Source organism: Acanthopagrus latus, chromosome 8 (genome assembly GCF_904848185.1).
Source record: "Acanthopagrus latus isolate v.2019 chromosome 8, fAcaLat1.1, whole genome shotgun sequence".
In the NCBI taxonomy this organism is placed as follows: domain Eukaryota; kingdom Metazoa; phylum Chordata; class Actinopteri; order Spariformes; family Sparidae; genus Acanthopagrus; species Acanthopagrus latus.
The window spans coordinates 23,503,055-23,523,242 of NC_051046.1; the positions used below are offsets into that span (position 1 = coordinate 23,503,055).

A 20,188-nucleotide genomic window follows, 5' to 3' on the forward strand; every position below is an offset into this window, starting at 1 on the left:
TCCTGTCCTTATGAATGATTCCCTAAACAAGTTTTGTGTCAGAGAAGGATTAATAAGATACATTTGACATTGGGGAAAAAATGTGACCACCAGAGTTTAGGTTAGCGCAGAATTCAAGATTTTTGTCAAACATAATAACACTGTTTCTTGATTCAGATTTGTTTACAGATTCAAAGATCATGATTTGGGTCAGTATTCTTCAATCCCGGGGGCCTTGTGTTGGGGCAAGGAAACATGTAAAACATGCAGGGTGGGGCCCCCCAGGAAAAAGATTGAAAACAGTGCTAAGGTTAAAGTTGCATCCCCCACTTAATTCTGTTGAGGTCTCAATGTTAACTTCTCCACTGTTTCATTTGCTAATAGAAATGGTACAATAACAAAAGTAACCCCAACTAAATGGGACTGCTTTTAAAAAGAATGGTTTGTGTCTGATAACGGTTTTTGTCAGCTCATCTGTCCAAAAACTTGTTTATTAACTTGATCTTTCCCTGAACACCAAGAGTAAACTTACAGGAGACCATGTAGCTAATTTCAATTTCAGAGATTACTTTTTCAATTTTTAATTACCAAATTGACCTTCACAATGTAATACTGCAAAACACACACAACTGAATACTACTAAAATACAGTCATTTAGATGGACAACAATAATGTGCAACAACAATACTCTGCTCTGAGGGAGGCACGTATTGTGATATTAATGTAATATCTTAGCTCAGTAGATCTTCCAGCCCAGACAGGCTTACAAGACAGACTTATAAATTCAATTTAGATGGAGATGTGAGGCTCAGATCAATTTATCTCATCGACTTGGCTTATCTTACAGGCTTTAGAAATAAAACTAGACCACCACTTCAGCAAAGCAGGGATCCTCCTGGCTGCACGCTGTCAGCAGGCTGCCTCAGGAGTACCACCGCCTGCCACAGTCCCCACAGCACCAGCAGCAGCACCAGCAGCAGCACCACCAGCAGCAGCTGCAAGCTCTGACTACTTTACTGTAGTTGTCGTGCAGGAACAGCAGGTGGCGCACTGACCGCTGCCTCTGCTGACCCTCTGATGTCGGTCGGTCTGCTGAATGAGGAGGGAGGAGGGCCCTCCTCTCTCTCCTTCATCAGAAATCATTGGAAATCTGTGATCAGATGCACAGCTGCTTGATGGCGGCTTTACAAACATTTGCACAGCGCGTTTCCGGTCCGAGTTAAAAGCCGAAGAGGTCCGGTTGTGACATTTGATATGCTCGAACTTTAGTTTTCAAAGTTTTTTTTCCGTCTACGGTATATTTGCTCGGAGTTGAGAAACTTGGTGGCACTTGTGTATGTGTTCATTCCTGTGCACGGACGCTGTGTTCGCAGAGGAGTGCTGGCAGACTTGTTGCAGGTCTGGTTGCTGTGCTGCCTGTTGCTGATCAGCCATTGTGGACGTCGTGAAAGGGGGCAAGGTCTAGTTCATGAGCCTGCTGGCTACAGTGTTAGCTGTGTGCATGAGCTCTGCCGCATGAACACTTGGATGAGCCATGAGGCTGCTTTGCCTGGTCAAATCGGACTGCCTGCCACCAGGAATGGACTAGTTTCATATCGATTCATTTTTTTCCCCGAGGGTTTGTGAACGCACCTTTTTATTTGCGTGATACACTTTGTTGTTGTTTTTCCATGTTTCTGACGCGCCAGCTCCAAAAGAGAGCAGATAGCTCACTTGTTGCGGAGGTTTGTGATTGAATATCAGAGGACCAGAGGAGAATAAACCCAGCAGTACTTCGTCTTGTTCTCCTGCCTGCTGGAGGAACTTGTGTGGTTGTTTTCTGTCCTCTTCATCTCTCCGTAACTCCGTGCGCGCGACTGGGGACCACAAACAGCCGAGCGTCATGAAGAAGAAGGCATCTAAGCTGCTCTGGGCTCAGATCATCATCACCCTGTCGTCCTTATTCTCCCTCATCGTGTGCAGCGCAGATGTCCCAGAGGAAGATGGCTTCAGTGCTGAGGTACAGTCACGTCTGCCTTGCATGTTGGTGTCTCATAAATACTTTATGAATGTGCAGTTGTCCACAACATTCATTTAAAGTTGTCCAGACTGCGAACAGGATTTCCTCGTGGTAGAATTTGTTGGTGAGCAGGTTATACATTTAAAATCTTCACATTTGTTTTGTTGAGACATGAAAGCAGCAGGTGGGCTGTTTATGCTGCAGGGATGTCATGTGACCTTTGACCTTTTTCCAAATAACAACAACGCCACCCACGTGCTGCACACATGGGATATCTAGCTGTATAGCTGTCTGTCTGGTTGAAATATAATCAAAGTGTTTGTGGACTTCTGTGATTGTATCATTTGGACTTTTCCTACATGTGCATTTTACACACCTTGCGTATTTGTTTCACAGTCATAGAGCACAAAGTATAAGCGGAATATAAACACACTTACACATGGTTGTAAGCTAATATAAGGATATTACTGACTGTTAATGTTGATGATGTTTAATTGTAATTACACATGATCCACACCCTGGTCAGAATGATCGACAACATTATATAGCAAAGTAATAGTACAAAATATGTACTTATAGTTTATAACAGTTTTAATACTTGATAACGGAGAAAATTCAATTGTCATATTTTTTTATTTTAAAGGCTTAAAGGCCTAATTATGGTTTATAAAGCATTTTATTGTTTAACAGCAAAATGACTAATAACACAAGTGTAATTATTATTTATTATTGCTAGTTATTTTAAAGTGTGAATAGGACCACAAGAAGCAGCTGAAAGCCTGTGACTATGTGTCCATATGTACATATACAGTTAAAGCTGCTGTAAGCATCGTCGTCATTTTGGTTGTCGTCTGTTAGCGATCCCGCCCTTCCTCACTACCTCATCACACTTACATGACTCTTTCCTTTCTCTTCGAGGCGGCTCAGTTTGCCTCTTTCATTTCTTCACTTGGCATGTTTAGTAGTATAAAGCCGTCACCGGGAGCGCTGAAATTGGTAGCTTTTCTTGTTCCACCATTGCAGGTAAACCAGAGGATCCTGCTCTCTGCTGTTCAGCAGCAGGCTGGAGTGCCTCCTTGTGGAGTTCTCCGTCCTGATTAAGGATGCACCGATCTGACTTTTTCAGTCCTGATACTGATACCGATGCCTGGGCTTTGTGTATCTGTCGATACCCGATACCGATCCGATACTGTTGTTGAATTAATAATAAACTGTATACCGGTCTCAGAAAAATACTTGCGTGATGGAAGAGAGTACCTTGGCTCTTAGTATTCCAGTAGGCAACGGAAGCCCTCATCTTCAACAACTGACATTGGTTGAGCATCTAAAACAACGAATTCTAAAACTTTCTGTGTTATTGCTGATGCCTTCAAGCTTTCCGTTGGAAACTTTTCCCATCGTTGAAGTGCATCTGCCAAAGTTAGTTGCTGGGCTGTACTGTCTCCTGCTCCTTTGGTTTTGTTGAGCTGCAGGAATTCGCCGTGCTCCTTAGCGTGGTGCTTTTGGATGTGCTTGATTAAATTGGTAGTATTGTACTTTGCAGTACTACCACCACCCCTCGGAACATTTACTTTGCAGACGTTGCAAATAGCCGTCGAACTAGTTGGCGTGGCGAGCGTGAAATATCTCCACACAGCTGAGTCTTTGGCTCGCTCCATGTTGCTTAACGATTAACTCAACTCCTCCAGCATGCAACAGACATGCTGCTGACGTATGATGTAGGATGTGCTGCTAAGGAGGAGAAAAAAAAAACTGGATCGGCCCGTGGATCTGTTAATTTTTCTGATCCCCGATCCAGCTATTTTGTCAGTATCAGGGCCAATTTCGATCTTGATATCGGATTGGTGCACACCTAGTCCTGATGAGATAAAGTGGGCAGGGATACTGGAAGATATCTTTTCAGAGGGACATTGGTTGGTGACCAAACACTTCAATATGAAAAAAAAGGCCATCAGCAGCATTTATTAATGCTAATGCTTAATAGAGAAGTTATTATTACTGTGAGCTAACTGTCTTTAAAGAATTAACAAAATATATTTTTAAAGGTCCAACATGTAAGAACTGATCACTTGTCCAATTCATTGTTCATTCCATTTTATGACATTTTCCACATCTGGATATATATCATGACAATCACAATATCATGTTATTGATTATCAGCGACATCCTGCAGCCCTGTCGTGTAACACATTTTGTTTCTCTTCTTTCATGCTCTTTAGGCACTGATGTGAAGAAGCCCCCTCTAACATTTCATTAGTTGAGACTTGTCAAGCTATGCAGAAATGATCTCTCAAGAATTTATTTTTCTCTGAGTGTGTGCACGCATGATGAATTTGCCTGTGTTCATTCTGTACATGCATGAAGGTACAAGTCCCATGATCTAGCTGTGTGTGGGGGGTAGGGGGTTGTTTTTGAGCGGGTAAGGCTTTTAAAAGGGCAGAACTTCAAAGTTAACAGAGTTTTTTTCCCCCCAGGATCTATCGGGCCGTTTGCCTGGCTACGTGGCTCCACACGCTCAATTTCACTGTCAGTAAACATGAAACAAAGACGGGGAATTCAGCATGTGTCGCCAGACCGTGAGCCAGATGGTCTTTTACTATCGTTTTGAAGTACACATATGGAGAGTTTTCTGTTTATCTTGTGTAGTACTACAGTAGTGTTGTACAGTTTAATTATTGTCCTTTAAGTGTTCCTGTTTGCAGTTCTTCCTCTCCTCTCCTCATCGTGGCTGTCAGTGGGGAGAAGGCGCAGGAATGAGAGAGCAGGAATGTTGTAATGTTAATGGAAGCCATCTGCTCTCTATCTCTACTTTCTCTTTTCTTTTAACTCCTCAGATGCTCTCTCTAATCATTACACGGTGGCTTGTTCCCGGATTAGCATAAGCATTAGCCTTCCTTCTCAGATTTAGCCCACATATGTGCAACATGCATCACACACACACACACAAACGTGTTTCAGCAACGTTTCCCACGCTAGACTAAGCAAGACTGACTTTGTCTTCGACAGGCATGGCTCCGTAAGTTCGGCTACCTGTCTCAGGCGAGCAGGCAGATGTCCACCATGCAGTCGGCTCATATTCTGTCCAAAGCCATCAGCGACATGCAGCGCTTCTACGGCCTGGAAGTGACTGGAGAGATGGACCCTGCCACTGTCGCGTAAGCTCAATATTGTTTTGCAGGACGGTTGTCTCACAGACTTGGCGGCATTACTTATTTGTGTGCAGTGACCACAAACAGAATCCAGGGATGTTGTGGGATGTTATAAAGCACAAAGTTTTCTTTTTTTTTTTCCATCTGTAAATTAATGTTCTCATTTTGTATACATTTTATGGTAGAGGGGGCAATAACAGATGGCCACAAAATTCTGTTTGTCATGTGAGAATTCTGGGTAATAAACCTCAACAACCGAGCATCATGAAGCAATTTGTGCCACAGGTCTGGGTTTTCCCCATCGCACAATAATATTGCCGGTAGCTTCTGACACAGCGGGAAGTGTTTTATGGCTATACAGTTTGAATTCCAGTTTCATTTGCTTATATCACATCCTAACTAATGAGGCCAGTCAGGATATTCTGTCATATCCTTACACTCAGCTATGACCTTGAGTCATTGTTTTCCTTTGTTTTCAGAATATACTGTATGTATTAAGGTTAATGGAACAGTTTGGGAAATACCCTCTCTTGCTGATGTTTGATACCCCTTTTGTATGCCAATTTGCTTTGCTCAGCATGAAGCCAGGAAAAAGGGGGAAACAAATAGCTAGCCTGGCTTTTTTGCAAAATCCGCTCGCTAACCTTCTACTAAGTAACAGGTAAAATCTTTCAGATAATACACTTTGACAGACAGACTTTGGCCAGAGCCATGCTAGCTGTTTCCCCTTGTTTCCAGCAGTTGTGCTAAGATAAGCAGCTTCATACTGCAGCCTCATACACAGATCAGCCACAACAATAAATCAGCTGAAATGAATCACATTGATCATCTCATTGCAATGCACTGTTCTGCTGGCATTAATGTGGATGGCACTTGACACACACCACCCACCCAAACGCCGCTGCAGACCATGTAAACCCCAGGACACATTTCACATTTCTTTGGCCATTCCTAAGCATTGAGCTCAAGCTTTGGCTCTGGCCTCCAAACTACCCAGATCCCTTTCCAGATATCTCAGAAATGCATTGGACAAAGGTCACTGGTCAAGATCACTGTGACCTCACAAAGCACATTTTTGGCCATTGACATACTAAAGTCTGATAGGACAAAATGATAAAGTTCTAACATTTGATATCCAAAAGGTCATTATATTCTGCAAATATGCTCTGGCCATTATTCAGCAGGTCTGGAACAGCAACTTGACTCGTGCTTTGAGGCATACAACCATGATGCGGTAATTCTAGTTTCCTTGTGGTTTAATCCTTTTCAGTTTTCAGGGATTGGTCCAGGAAGAGGGTGTTAAGTGCTGTATGCTGCACAGTTTGAGCTCCTCCACACGAAGCACAAAAAAGCTGCATTTTATAAGTCGTGTTGATGGTCTGCATTTAGTAGAATTATGGGGCCATCTTTACAGATGTGCATTTATGTGCAAGGCAAATTTATTTGTATAACACAATTCAGACACAAGGTACAACTTACAGCGCTTTTTAGGAGCATAAGAAATACATTAAAAGAAATAAAAAGTATCATTTAAAATACATTAAAAATAAGTAGGAAACATAAAAAAAAAAAATAAAACCATTTACACCAGTTAAGACGTAGGACATTAAATTAAAATAGAACAGGTTTAAAAGAGACCAGACTAAAGAATCAGTCACAGTGCATAATGTGCCCTATTGTGAGACGTGCATGTGTGTGTGTAGGGCCATGCGTCGACCTCGCTGTGGCCTCCCAGATAGGGAACCGGTGGACATGGATGTTGGCGTGAGGAAGAAACGCTACGCTCTAACTGGACAGCAGTGGGACAAAGACCACCTCACCTACAGGTTTACAGCACTGACATGTAAAATAACAGTAGAGCAGAATGTTTAACATACCTGCACTAATACTCTTTTTCTTTTGTGGCTGTAGTATTATGAACCAACACATCCCCTCATCTTTGGGCGAGGAATTGACGTTCGAGGCCATCCGCCAGGCCTTTGACGTGTGGAGACGGGTCACACCGCTCACCTTCGAGGAGTTACCTGCTGTAAGCAACGTCAACACCAACAGCAGCCAGACTGAGCTCGCTGACATCCTGCTGCTCTTTGCCTCCGGCTTCCATGGTGATATGTCACTGTTTGATGGCGAGGGGGGTTCGCTGGCCCACGCGTACTACCCCGGCCCAGGAATAGGTGGGGATACACACTTTGACGCTGATGAGCCATGGACACTGGAGAACCATAACCCAGCAGGTTTGTGGGTGAATTATCCTTAATCTAGTGGAAATTGAATCCTTTGATTTATGCTCTAGCTTGTTGTGACACTGATAGATCTAAACAGCTGAGTAGCTTTTTAAAATAATTCATTAGCTTGAATTAATTAAAATGTTTTCCTCTGCTTGGGCTCAGTAAACACAGTCTTTGTGGTGTCATGGTGATCTGAAAAAAATGGGACAGCTTGCATAGCTTGTTTCAGTAAGTTGTACAGCAAAATGATATGTGGATCACGTTGGAGATCAAATATTAATTGATAATGCCACATGATGCGTCTTTGATTCATTAAGGCGAGTGTTACATGGTTAATGTAGTGTAGATCAAGATCTTTGTGATCACTTGTAATGTTTGTCTGATTTTAGGGACGACTTTTCTCAAGTTTGGATATCTCTGTCTCTGTCGCAGGTGTGGACCTCTTCCTGGTTGCGGTCCATGAGCTGGGTCATGCTTTGGGCCTGGAGCACTCAGATAACCCCAGTGCCATAATGGCTCCTTTCTACCAGTACATCCACACACACAACTTCTCACTACATGAGGATGACATCAAAGGAATACAGTACATATATGGTAAGACTTGAGTCTTAGTAACTTATTCAGTGGCAGTGACCTGCTAATTATCTGTGTCACAGGTCTGTGTATGCGACAATTTCTGAAAATGCCCTGATGCAAGCTAAACTGTAGAACTGGAATGAATTTGCACAGACAGGTTTTATATTGACTGTATTCTCTAATGAAACAGCTCATTCCAAATACATTGTGGGGAACTCGCTGTGTTTACCTGATACACTAACAAAAATATCTCCATCTGTCACAGCAACAGTGTTGACATTATGTTAAAGGCGTCTATGTGTGTTCCATTGATCTACTGACGTAAGCATGCTAACCAGCTAGCTGCAAGGTGCTACACCAATTTCACTAAACCAAACAGAAAAGTACAACCATACACCATCTAAATTAATCATTTTCTTTTTTTATTGAACCATGATGAGCTTAATTACCATGTTAACTCATCATAAAACAACAAGTCTAACTGACCTATATGCTACCTGCAGCCATTTGCTACAGCAAAGATGCCAACAGGAAAGAGTAGCGAGTTCAGCAAAGTTAACAGGAGAAAGTAGTTTGAGTTTGAGTTTATTCACAAATGCCACTTCAAACATTACAATAATACAGTTGGGGTACGAAATCAATTGGGTAAAGTGAACGGGTCCCCCAAGGAAGCTAGAAAAGCTTATAGGTGGGGGCCCATGGTTCATGAAAGGGTAGTGGTACAGACAATGGTACACAGTTACCACCTGCAACCAGATGATGATGAGTAAATGCATGCAAATAGCGCACCAGAACATACATAACATTACATTACATACAATCATAGTTAGTTTTAGTTATGCTGCTCCATATAGTTTTAGAAATTACAAATTACACCTTTTCACTTTGAACACTGCTTACAAAGCTAGATAAACTAAACTTTGGTTAAGCTGAAAGATATGATACTGGAAAACCTCAGATTATCTACCTAATATCTGTACTCGGCTTTGTCTATATATGATTCAAATGTAAACGGGATCTACAACCAAGAGGACACAAATCAAATAGTGAACTTCATAATTTTAATGTTTTGGCTTCTTATATCAGACTACATTGGCTCTGAAATCCCTGCAACCAAAGTGAAAAGTGAAAAATTTGGAGTTATATCACGATCATATCCCATCTGGACCTGCATCAAGAAAAGACAAGAAGCCTTGTAACAAAGTTTTGTGCACAGACACGTGCGTGGCCAACCACACACAAAACAGCAGCATGTTATCCATTCATGCATGCCGTTATGATGTACTCATGCTTTCCCTGTGTGAATGGATGGCATTGTTAATTGACAGATGACATCTTTCTTTATGTGTGTGTGCGTACGCGTGTGCACGCACATGTTGGTAAGTGAAAGAGCTCATGTGTGTATTAGAGTATTGTATGAATGTGCTTGTGTGTTTCTACTGTGGAGAACTAATTACAGGACAAAACACTCGGTTGTCTCTTAAACTGCCGACATAGATTCACTATAGACGTTCTTTACATTGTATGAATTGATTTCCGTTTTTATTTTCCTTTAGACAGAAGGCTCTAGTTTTCCTTTCTTTGTGCATCTTTTTAGTGTCTGTGACCAGGACTTTGTTTTGTCCTGGTCACGTCTCTGGTATCATGGCACCAATAAAAAATCTGATTCAGTTTGAGAATGTCGTCCATGGTTTAGCTCTCCCAGCAAACCCCAAATCTTTCCATACCCACACAACTCTGGCCTATTGATACGCCTACACTAGACCTCTGCAGCAGAGTGAGACTACAGTTTCGGCAAAGTAGATGCAAAAAAATCTAGTCAGTTTTATGCTGTAAATACTGTAAGGTAAATGTTTGACTGGAATCATACAGTAGTTTGCTATATTAAACAGATCTGAAGGATTGTGCTAGACAACAGCTCTGATTGGATGAGGAAAAGGACCTGAAGAGTTTAAATAGAGACTAACACAGCATAAACTTTATTGGTTGGAATAAACATTTGGGTTCCTTTTGTAGAGGATTAAGCAAGAGACCAGCAGTCTCTCAGCTCAATTTGTCCTCATCAGCTACTCATCTGTTGACTTATCTCTCAACTGTTTAGCTGAGAGCCTTACAAGTAACAATCAGCAGGCTCTATTCCCGCCAATGGAGCATTAATGACTTACTTAGAAACTTGCTGTAAATGGCAGTCCGTTTTATTCAAAACTTAACTAACCTGTGAAATGATATATTAGTATTTATATACAAGTAATTCCTAGAGTCAGAATACTTTATGTAAGTACAATATTACTTCAAGGCTGTTTGTTCACGTGTGGCATCAAACATCTAACAACAAGATTTTAATGGTTTTAATTATATAAACCAGTTTACTTTAAAGCTGCACCGATCAATTTTATACAAGTACATCAAATGACTATGTAATGTGAAGGGTGTCACTTTGTTTTGGTTTTACAGCCAGTAACTTTACTGTTTTAAGCTCATCAACTTTTTTCCAGCCATATGAAGCTGCTGTTTTCAACTAACAAGGTTTAATACACCACTATATCCTACCTGCTCATTAGCTCATTAAACGGTTAGCAGCTAAAAAGTCACATATTTTCCCTCAGGAGTTGGTGGAGACCAAAACAGAGCTCTGAAGAGAGTGATTATTGTGCTTGCATTCAATATGTGGCCAGAAACACGTCTCCAAATGAATGCTGATGTTGCTCCATGTCTGTTAGTGATGGGAAAATCCAACCATTAGCTAACATGTCATGACTACATAAGCTGATAATACTGCATAACAGTGTTGTGTTTTCAACTTGTTCAGCTGCCTTCAAGTGACCAAAACAAATCATTTAATGCAACTTTAAGCTAGGACTGTAATTGGATTATACCAACAGAACTGCCTGCCAAAGTACAGGGGCTTTAATTTTGAAAGGGTGTCCCGTTCATTGATAGAATTCATCTCTGGGTAGCTGGTAACAGTCTTCTTTTAGCCCTGTGATAAAAATAACTAGATAAAAGGCATCAACTAGGGAGCTTTCCAAGGCTAAAACACAGCATGCTGTGAACTAGGAAGAGTGAAAGCATGTGTGAAAACAAACACACAAGCAAACACAGATTTGAGACACTGCCTGATAACCCAGTTGCAGAACTTAAAGCAGTGTCAGAGGCAACATGAAAGTCGTGACAGTGGTCATTTTTCAAGACAGTGAACAAAATACAGAGCCTGGGAAGCAAACAAAGACTTGTTTACCGTCACTGTCTGTAGACTTGATTGCAGGTTAAAATGCCGCAGATGCTGAATCCCCCCACATACAGATAGCTGATTCACTGGCCAACATCAGCCTGCATAATTTCCTGGGAGTATTTCTGGCTCAGTGGAACTCAATATGTCTTCAAGGCCATCAGCTGTCATACATGTTACATAATGGCTGTATCCGTGTGTTTTGTCCTCTTAGCAACCAGCAGTGCTGATTTTATTTCCAGAGAGCTGTACAGCACATGAGCTTATAGCTGCTGGACAAAATGGAAAATTGCATTTCTTTGTGTGAGGGAGAATTAGAATTTGTGAGGGGAAAAGAGGAGAAGAATATAAAAGAGGTCACTGATGTGAAATGCCACACAGGCAGAGGAGAGGAATTTATTTCAGTTCAAATTGATTTTCTTTCTTTCCATTTTGGGTAAAAATATGGCAGGAAAAGTTTGGTTTTTTTGTTCTTAAGCTGAGCGCTCCATCTTTTCCTTCTCAGGTCCTCCTCTCATCACTGACGCTTCACCAACTTCTCCTCTCGCCCCTGACAACAAACCCGACGATGACTCCCCGACCTCCGCCTCTCATCCTGAAGTTGAACCCACCTCCGCTTCTCCGACTGACCCCCCGCCCCAATCACCCAACCCAACCGACAGCGATCTGCATCCCCCAGCTCACCCGGAGCCGAGCCCCAGCCCTACATCACCTCCCGTCCTCCCCACCTCCGCTCCCACCGACACGCATCCTGAACCAGAGCCTGTCACCCCGCACGTTAGGAAAGAGGCGCCCCCTCCTCAGCCTCCCCCCCGGCCCCCCGCTCCTCCCCAACCTCCTAAGGTGCCCCACAACCAGCCCCCAAATATCTGTGACGGGGACTTTGACACGGTGACGATGCTGAGGGGGGAGATGTTTGTTTTCAAGGTGAGAAGTAAAAACGCATAGTTTAATTCAAGGGTTTACTTTGGATTGAACATCTGTAAACTCTTCCTGTTGTAAATCAAGGAGTGTGTCAGTGGCGTTTTAACAGCCCTCTTAGTCAGAAAAACATTTGAGTCATGCAAGGGGAAATGAACAATAAATAATTTGGATCAAAGATAAACATTATTTTGCTTACTTGGGCAGGGTCGCTGGTTCTGGCGCGTGCGGAGGAACCGGGTCTTGGACAACTACCCCATGCCGATATCCGTCTTCTGGATCGGCCTGCCCAGTGACATCGATGCAGCCTACGAGCGCCACGATGGCAAATTTGTCTTCTTTAAAGGTATGTCAAGGCCATTTATAGCCAATACAAAAAAACAGTACGCATCTGCTTACATAGTGTCCACATGCTGAGCAGGCGGCGCAGTGTTGTCATGTCACAACCTTGTTGAATGCTCAGCAGAGCTTTTTTACCTGCACAACAAAAGGCTGAGTCGTTTCCGCAGTGTTTCTCAGCCACTTTCCCAACGTGGAGCTCTTGTAGAGTGTGATCTATGGATGCAAAATAAATCTGATTCGAACCGGTCAGAATGAAAAGACACTGTGCAAACTCAGCACGTTTTCCCTCCACACGATGTGATTTACAAGGATATGGTAATAATTCAGCACAGCCGTAACTCTCCGAATCTGGCAGACACACTCACGCACAGAAATATTTGAAACACTAGAAGTAATGTGAACAAGAAAGAAACTCCTCCAGCCAAATGATTCACTGGTTAAACTCTCTGACTCTTCTGTTGAGAGATTTGATTTTCTGTCTCATTGCATGTATGTATAACTGCATCACAGAGTTAGAGTGCGTTGCTGACTTCATTGGGTGTCTTGAATGAGGCAGCTGTTGCTGGCTCAGTATGACTCCGCTCCAGCTGAGCCCCAAAAGGCCTCATGAGAGAGGTGGAGGATTGCATCAGCCTTCTCTGCAGTGCACTGCTCCAGATAATCACAGCTGCAGAGGCTGCACTTTTACAGCCAGGCCCTGTGGTGATTTGTCGCGCATTTTCAGGATTTTCCAAGCTTGTGATCATAGACGAACTCTGATTCACATACACAGAATATTCTTGTCATTTGTTGATGTCTGTTGTCATTATTCTGGCTTTATGTACATGTCACTGAGAGTGATGGGTGTAAGACGAGCTGTGCAGTACAGTGTACTGCATGCTTGTAAACCTGCAGAAATGCTGACCATATGCATCCAGAAAAAAGGAAAAATAGTTTAATTTCAAAGTGTGCACCAATTATTAGACACCCCATTGCACCAACTTAGCTGTTACACTTCAGTCTAGTATGTCACAATGCAGCAGTGCCCTGGCAGGCGAGGTGGAAAGTGTCTGAAAAGTGTGCCCAAAGGTTAGGGTTAGAGAAGAAATTGGCTCACACATGAGGAAATCTTGGAAAATAAGTGTCATGCCTACCATTTCTACCTTGCCTGTCCTTTCCACTTTTCTTCTTGAGAGAATAAACTCAGTGACATTTGCCATATGCTCTGGCCATCCCTTTTTTTCCCGTAAGCCACAGCTTTTTCTCCCTTCTCTTGCTCATTAGTTTTCCCTGACATTTTCTCTCTCTTAGCCCAGTAACAAACCATACCTATGCTTGAAGATTGTGTTGTAGGTGTAACCCCCCACAGAAAACCACATTTCACCTGTGCATGTGATGTTGCACACATGGAAACATCACATATGAAATACATGGAACACATGTTTTGCACAAGTGAAACATGTATTTTGCACATTTTGTTTTTAAACGTTCTAGTGGTGTGATCCATACAACTGGGAATGTGAAGCCTTTCAGACCACATGTGTAAATGTAAAGTCCTATGTGAAACTATGAGACCACTTGTGAAGCCTATGTGAATACATGTGAAATTATGGTACCACATGTTACCACCATTTTCTACATGTGCTCTGTATGATGCATGTTGATACATTTTGAAAACATCAGAGATTCATGAGGGGTTTTTTTGTTGTAAGGGACTATCTCACTAGAAAAACGCATATCATTTTGTCTCTGCAGATGACAGATATTGGGTGTTCAGGGAGGCTGACGTCCTGCCAGGATACCCACAGCCTTTACACGAATATGGACACGGAGTCCCTGCACATAAGATTGACACCGCAATCTGGTGGGAGCCCAATGGATATACATACTTCTTCTCTGGAGACAGGTACCATATATCCAAACAATCACAGAGATACATGCTGCAAAATTTGAACCCATTGAAAATATCTTCCATTATAAAAGAAGGTGTTTTCACATGTTTATACATGTTATTGTCTCTGTGCAGATACTGGCGATACAGTGAGGAGACTCGCACTACAGACCGCGACTTCCCCAAGCCAAACACAAGATGGGGCAGGATCCCTGACTCACCCAAAGGAGCCTTCCTCAGTGATGATGGAGGTAAACAGTGGCCTAAAATAAAGCAAACACAGCCTTTAATTGGAGCAAGGGAGCAGCTCCTGTTAAACTGGAATCAGAACAGACACCTGAAGCTGTACATACAGTGTTGAAAGCAGGAGAACAGCATGAGCGAGGAGAGGTGGAGGGACAGAAAGGACGAAATGTTAGATGGGTGAAATGGGGTGTGTAAGAGAGGGAAAAAATTACATTTGAGACTGGTTAGGCTGGAACAAGTAGAGCAGAGAGAAGGGTGAGGGGATGAGAGAGGAGAGAGAGGGAGAGAGAGAGAGAGAGCGAGAGAGAGAGAGAAATGAGGAATGAGAGCTCTGGTTTGAGGGTTGGCCCGTCCTTCCTTTGGAAATTAGATTTGTGGCACAGCAGCTCTAAATGCACTCTAACAGTCCATTCTCATCTCCACCCAAACTGCTCTGATGTCTCTGCAAGCCTGGTTTCCTCTCCAAAGCTGCATTTGCACCCAGAATTTCACCCCAAGAAGATTGCATGTGGTTATATTCACATCCAGTTGCCTAATCTTAGTGCATGTGAGCAACATGTCTTATTGATTTATTGCTTTTTATGTAGATATTAACACATTGTATGTGTAGTCTGGTATTATCAGAGTCAGCCCTGGACCTGGAAAGTCAATTAGGTGCAAAATGTGGGAGTGTTGGAGAGGCGAGGCTGGTCCCTTAAGAAACATTCCTGAGACTGCTTTCTGTTTGCACAAAAACTGCACTTAGATTGACCTTGTCAAGACAAATGATGAAGTAGATTAGGCAGCAATTACAGTGAAATGACAAGATGTAGATTCATTGTCGTATGTTGATCAAATTTGGCTGAAGCACTGAAAAAATCATTAACTGAATGGAAAGGCAGCCAATCTTTGCTGTGTTAGACCAACACTACCTCTCCAAAGGCTTCGAAGAAGTAGTTCGACATCAGGAAATACATGTTTTCACTTTCTTCCCTAGATTTAGATGAGAAGGTCTATACCACTCTCCTGTCTGTGTGGTTAATTCACAGCTACCATTAAGAGACAATAAGCTTAGCTTAGCATAAAGTTGAAATTGGGGGGAAACAGCTAGCCTGGCACAGTCCAAACTTAATACAATCTGCCTACCACCACCTCATGTTGCATCTCATTTGTACAGTATGTATAAAAACCAAAGCATTAAAATGTTGAACATTTGTAAATCTCTGTTGGCTCAGTGGCTTCTCCACAAGAAGGAATCTGGCACATAACACCGTAGCACTACAAACTGTTTTTACACTTAGCTGTGCAGCTAATAGCACATGGAGACTGGAGCCAGCTACATGTTAGGATAGCATTAGAACTGGGAAAAGGTGAAACGGCTAGGCTCGATTGTTTGATTTGTAAAAAAAAAACAAAAATATCAGTCTTCTCATCATAGCTATCAGCTATAAAGTTAATGATTGCAGTTTCCAAAATGTCCAGCTGTTATTTTAAAGATAGCAGCCAGCTGCATGTCAGATTAGCATTATGTCAAGACACATGGGGAAAGCTAGACGGGCTGCATCCATCAGTGTTTGTACAATTTGAACCAAAGAGACATTACATGTGAATTCAGCTTTTCAGCCTACATTACCTAAGTGTAAAAACAGATCATTATGGGTTAGGGATAGGGTTAGGGGTTAGGGGTTAGGGTTAACCCTAACCTGGACACCAAATATCCACCGAGCGTACTGTCACATATATTTACAACAAAAATCCATTTTACATGAGTTGACTGACCTAAATATTTCTTATCTTCCTCTCATGCAGCCTACACCTATTTCTACAAGGGCAAAAGTTACTGGAGGTTTGACAACCACAAGACAGAGGCAGACAAAGGCTATCCTCGCTCCATCCTGAAGGACTTCATGGGCTGTGTTGGAGTCCCTGACCCTAAACCCGACCCGGACATTGACCAGGAACCAAAAGACAAACCAGTGAAGCCTGCAGACCGAGGCAAAGATGAGCACAAAGAGCCGGACAGGGGCCAGGACAAAAACCCACCAGAGGACCCAAGCTCCAAGCCTGACAGCACAGAGGACGAGGAGGACAAAGAGGTGAACGTGGTGGTGACGGTGGCCGACAATGAATCAAAGGTCATGACCCTGATCATGGTGACCGTCCCGCTCGTGCTCATCCTGTGCATCCTCATCCTAATCTACGCCATCCTCAGGACTCTGCAGAACAAAGAGACGCCGAGGGCCTTGGTGCACTGCAAACGTTCGCTGCAGGACTGGGTGTGAGGCGCAGAATTAGAAGAGATAGAACGGGTTTTCATCGTTTGTCTGGTACAGTCGTTGGCGTCACAAATTTCAATTATGGCGCGGTGGGAAGAAGCTTCGACACAGCACTAGTCTGAGAAAGTCGAGGATAAGTCACCGTTTTTTGGCCCCTGTTCATAGTGAGAACTTTTATTGCTCGTGTGAAATAATGCAAAAGTGGTAAAGTCGGTGCCTGTGGAGCTACAGTTTCCCTCCTGTGCCTCGTTTATGTGCCTTCCAAATGTCTGAAAAAGCACCTCTTTTTCCTTTACAGATTCCCATTTATTCAATCACAGAAAAAAAAGCCACCTAATGCTCTGTTTCTATCAATTCTAACTGTACTAAGGAGGGACAGGTGATTTATTTGTAGTAGAAATGCAGAAAAGTCGATAATGCACATACATGATACACTAGCACACATAATTGTCGATAGACACGGACACAAGTGCTTACAGCTATGAAAACAAAAATAGAAATACATGCATAAATATGAACAAGTCTTCCATATGTTTGACTACGGTGCCTTAACCAATCATTTTTACTTTTGTTTAGAACAGATAATTTGCACTTTTGATTGTTTATTGTTGTCTCAGTTTTTGCTGAGGTGGCTTCACTGCAGATGTCTGTGTGTGTGTGTGTGTGTGTGTGTGTGTGTGTGTGTGTGTGTGTGTGTGTGTGTGTGTGTGTGTGTGTGTGTGTGTGTGTGTGTGTGTGTGTGTGTGTGTGTCCATATAAAGCACAACTCCCTCTGCTTTTAAAACACACACTAGCAGAAGAAGCTCGTCCTCCAACCAGCGCAGGAATGTCAGACAGCTGTGTGCGTCCGTGACCACCAGTCCCCCACCGAGCCCATAATGTCTTGCCCTCTCTCACACACGCACGCACCGTCACATGATCTACAAAAAAAAAAAAAAAAAGAACCTAACTGGATTCATTTGTCCACACACACCAACGCATAGAGACCACTTACCCAAACAAAGGCACATAGAGTTTTTGCACACAGACACACGGGCTCCAGCCTCCCCTCCTCCCACCGCAGCCACGATAAACTGTTCAGACTGCACCACTAAAAACACAATCCCATTGGAGACATATTGATATACGACTGGTGCCAGGGCTGGGATGAAATACGAGTAGAGGGAGGGGGATTTATTCACATTTAACTTGAAGAAAAGTGGGAGATTTGACCAATTCTGTCCATCTAAACTCAGCTTGTTAAGACTAAAGCTCGAGCAGCAGTATCTTTCTTCGTCTCCTCTTCTGTTCTCATGCTAAAGCTAAAGAAAACTAATTAAGTGTACAAGGGAGAATCCTGCAGGCTAGAGAGGAGTGGGTCAGGGTCTGGTTTCCATTAAGCCCACATGCTGCTGGTTTAGTAGTGTCAGGCATGAGGAGGGGGGAGAGAGGGGAGTTGGGGGGGGGGGGAATGCAAAAAGGAGGAGGAATAAGAAACTGGAGAGAGGGGAAATGAGATGAAGAGGGAAAGAAAGAGAGAGAAAGAAACCAGGGGAGGCACAGATTGAGGAGGGGAGGGCTCTGCTTGCTTTTCCTCTCCAGGTTTCTGCTGGAAAGGAGGAGCGAGGGAAAGAGAGAGGAAGGATTTTGGGGAGGGGCAACGCTGGCGTTGTGCCCACTGACCTAGATCAGGTCCACTCTTCCTTTTCAAGTCTTGTTTTCGCTCGGCTCGTTGTCATGAGCTGGAGATCTTCCTCTGCGACCCCCTCTCGCCCCCCCTCTGTCTTTCTCTTCTCTTTTCCTTTTGTTTTTACATTCTTAGTCTGTCTTTCTGCTTGATTTGTTTCATTGCTGTATTTACCCCACATCTGTGGTCCCAAATGTATTAATTTTCCTCTCCACTCCTCTGGAAAGTTAGCCCAAGCGTGTGAAAGATGCTTAACACAGAGAAATGTGCAGAGAATGATCCTGTTTTTGTGTCCATCTGTCTGTGTAAAACCACTAGTCACATGCTGCATCCATTACCAGTTGTTTTAGGTTTGTGCCTTATATTCTGTTTCCTTGTGCCTTTTTTCTGTGAATATTTGGGGGGCATTGTTTTTTTTAATAGTATAAATAGCATGAGGGAAAGTTTTTTTAAAATGTGTTTTTTCTTTTTTTTTTTACTCTCATTTGTAGTTTTGTAAATTTTGTTTCTCTTCATGTTTTCTGTAATAACAGCAGTAGATTTTTACGATAATGTTGATGCATGCGGGGCATGTTCTGTAAGGCCTTTGCACTCCTGTGTAGAGTACATTAAGGATTTCACAATAAAACTCACAGGTAAAAGCAACATCTGTCTTCTTTGCTGCAGTTTGTGACTGTCCACTTTTAACCTGCTGCCCGAGTAAGGTTCAAAGAGATTATTCTCCCTCTGGCCACAAGAGGGAATCATTGCTTCTAAAATGTTAAAACTAATATACTACATAGCACAAATAAACACACAGTGACGCAGGGGTGTCACTTTGTGTTAAAATATGAAGACATAACAGCTCAGATGAAACAGCATTTAACATGTATGACTTGCAATGTAATGAGAGGGGATCATATGACAGCAGCTGTGAAAATTAAATTGGACAAAGAAAGGCAAAATGGCACATCAAAATGGCAAGAATTATTAATACATTATTATATATTATTATTATTATTATTATTATACATTATTAAAGTACTGTTGGCATGTTTTCATTATAAAAGTACACAACAACGTTAACTGCACAAGTAGCAGTCATCCATATGTATCATGTCCAAGATGTAAATGTCCACATGTGAGGACATGAGCAGGTTAGATTAGATCCACACAATTCATGTATTTAGAAACATGTATTTAGTTCACAGTGCACTGTACATGTTAGATCCTGGATTCAGTTTTTGTCATAATTTCGCACCAGAATCAGCAGTAGCTAGTTTCAGAAGGTGCCGATGGAGAGAGAAGCGTTCTCATTGGGTAATATTTCTTGGTGTACACTACTTTTTAGGACGTCCTCAAACAAATTATGCTTTTCAAAGGCGATGGGTAGGAAATTAGCAAAGGTGGTGGAGTCAAGTCCCCAGCGCCCCCAGTGAAATGACATCAATGCACTGATGATAAGCTAAAGTAATGCAAGTGAAAAAGTTGGATTATAAACAGCTTTGCATGTATTGGATCACTTTTGTGTTGTGGTATTACATGTACTGATTTAACCTAAGTGAAGAGTCTGGGTACTTTTCCCACCAGATAAACAGATAACGTATGTAAGAGTGTGTGTGCACATGAGGGCTGTAGTGAGTGAGTGGGAGCACCTTGCTGCACGTCTTTGTGTCAGAGTTAATCAGGATTATCTTCCATCACAGATCATCCAGTGGCTTTGACTCTGCAGCCGCTTTCTCTTTCACC

General features: G+C 42.6%; 1 protein-coding gene across 3 annotated transcripts; it reads left to right on the forward strand.

Moving 5' to 3' along the window:
- The first annotated feature begins 103 nt into the window (after positions 1–103).
- Positions 104–19,105, forward strand: LOC119024477 (matrix metalloproteinase-14-like). Of its 3 annotated transcripts, none has more exons than XM_037107314.1 (10): positions 104–1,978; positions 4,985–5,133; positions 6,831–6,953; positions 7,039–7,361; positions 7,788–7,949; positions 11,666–12,087; positions 12,289–12,427; positions 14,158–14,308; positions 14,429–14,544; positions 16,328–19,105. In XM_037107314.1, exons 1-10 carry the CDS (start codon positions 1,862–1,864, stop codon positions 16,798–16,800), a joined length of 2,175 nt encoding a protein of 724 aa, XP_036963209.1. In that variant the 5' UTR covers positions 104–1,861; the 3' UTR covers positions 16,801–19,105. The 3 variants fall into 3 exon arrangements, with proteins under 3 accessions (XP_036963209.1, XP_036963210.1, XP_036963211.1); XM_037107315.1 differs by lacking the exon at positions 104–1,978 and adding an exon at positions 1,982–2,102; XM_037107316.1 differs by lacking the exon at positions 104–1,978 and adding an exon at positions 4,466–4,504.
- The last annotated feature ends 1,083 nt before the right edge of the window (positions 19,106–20,188 follow it).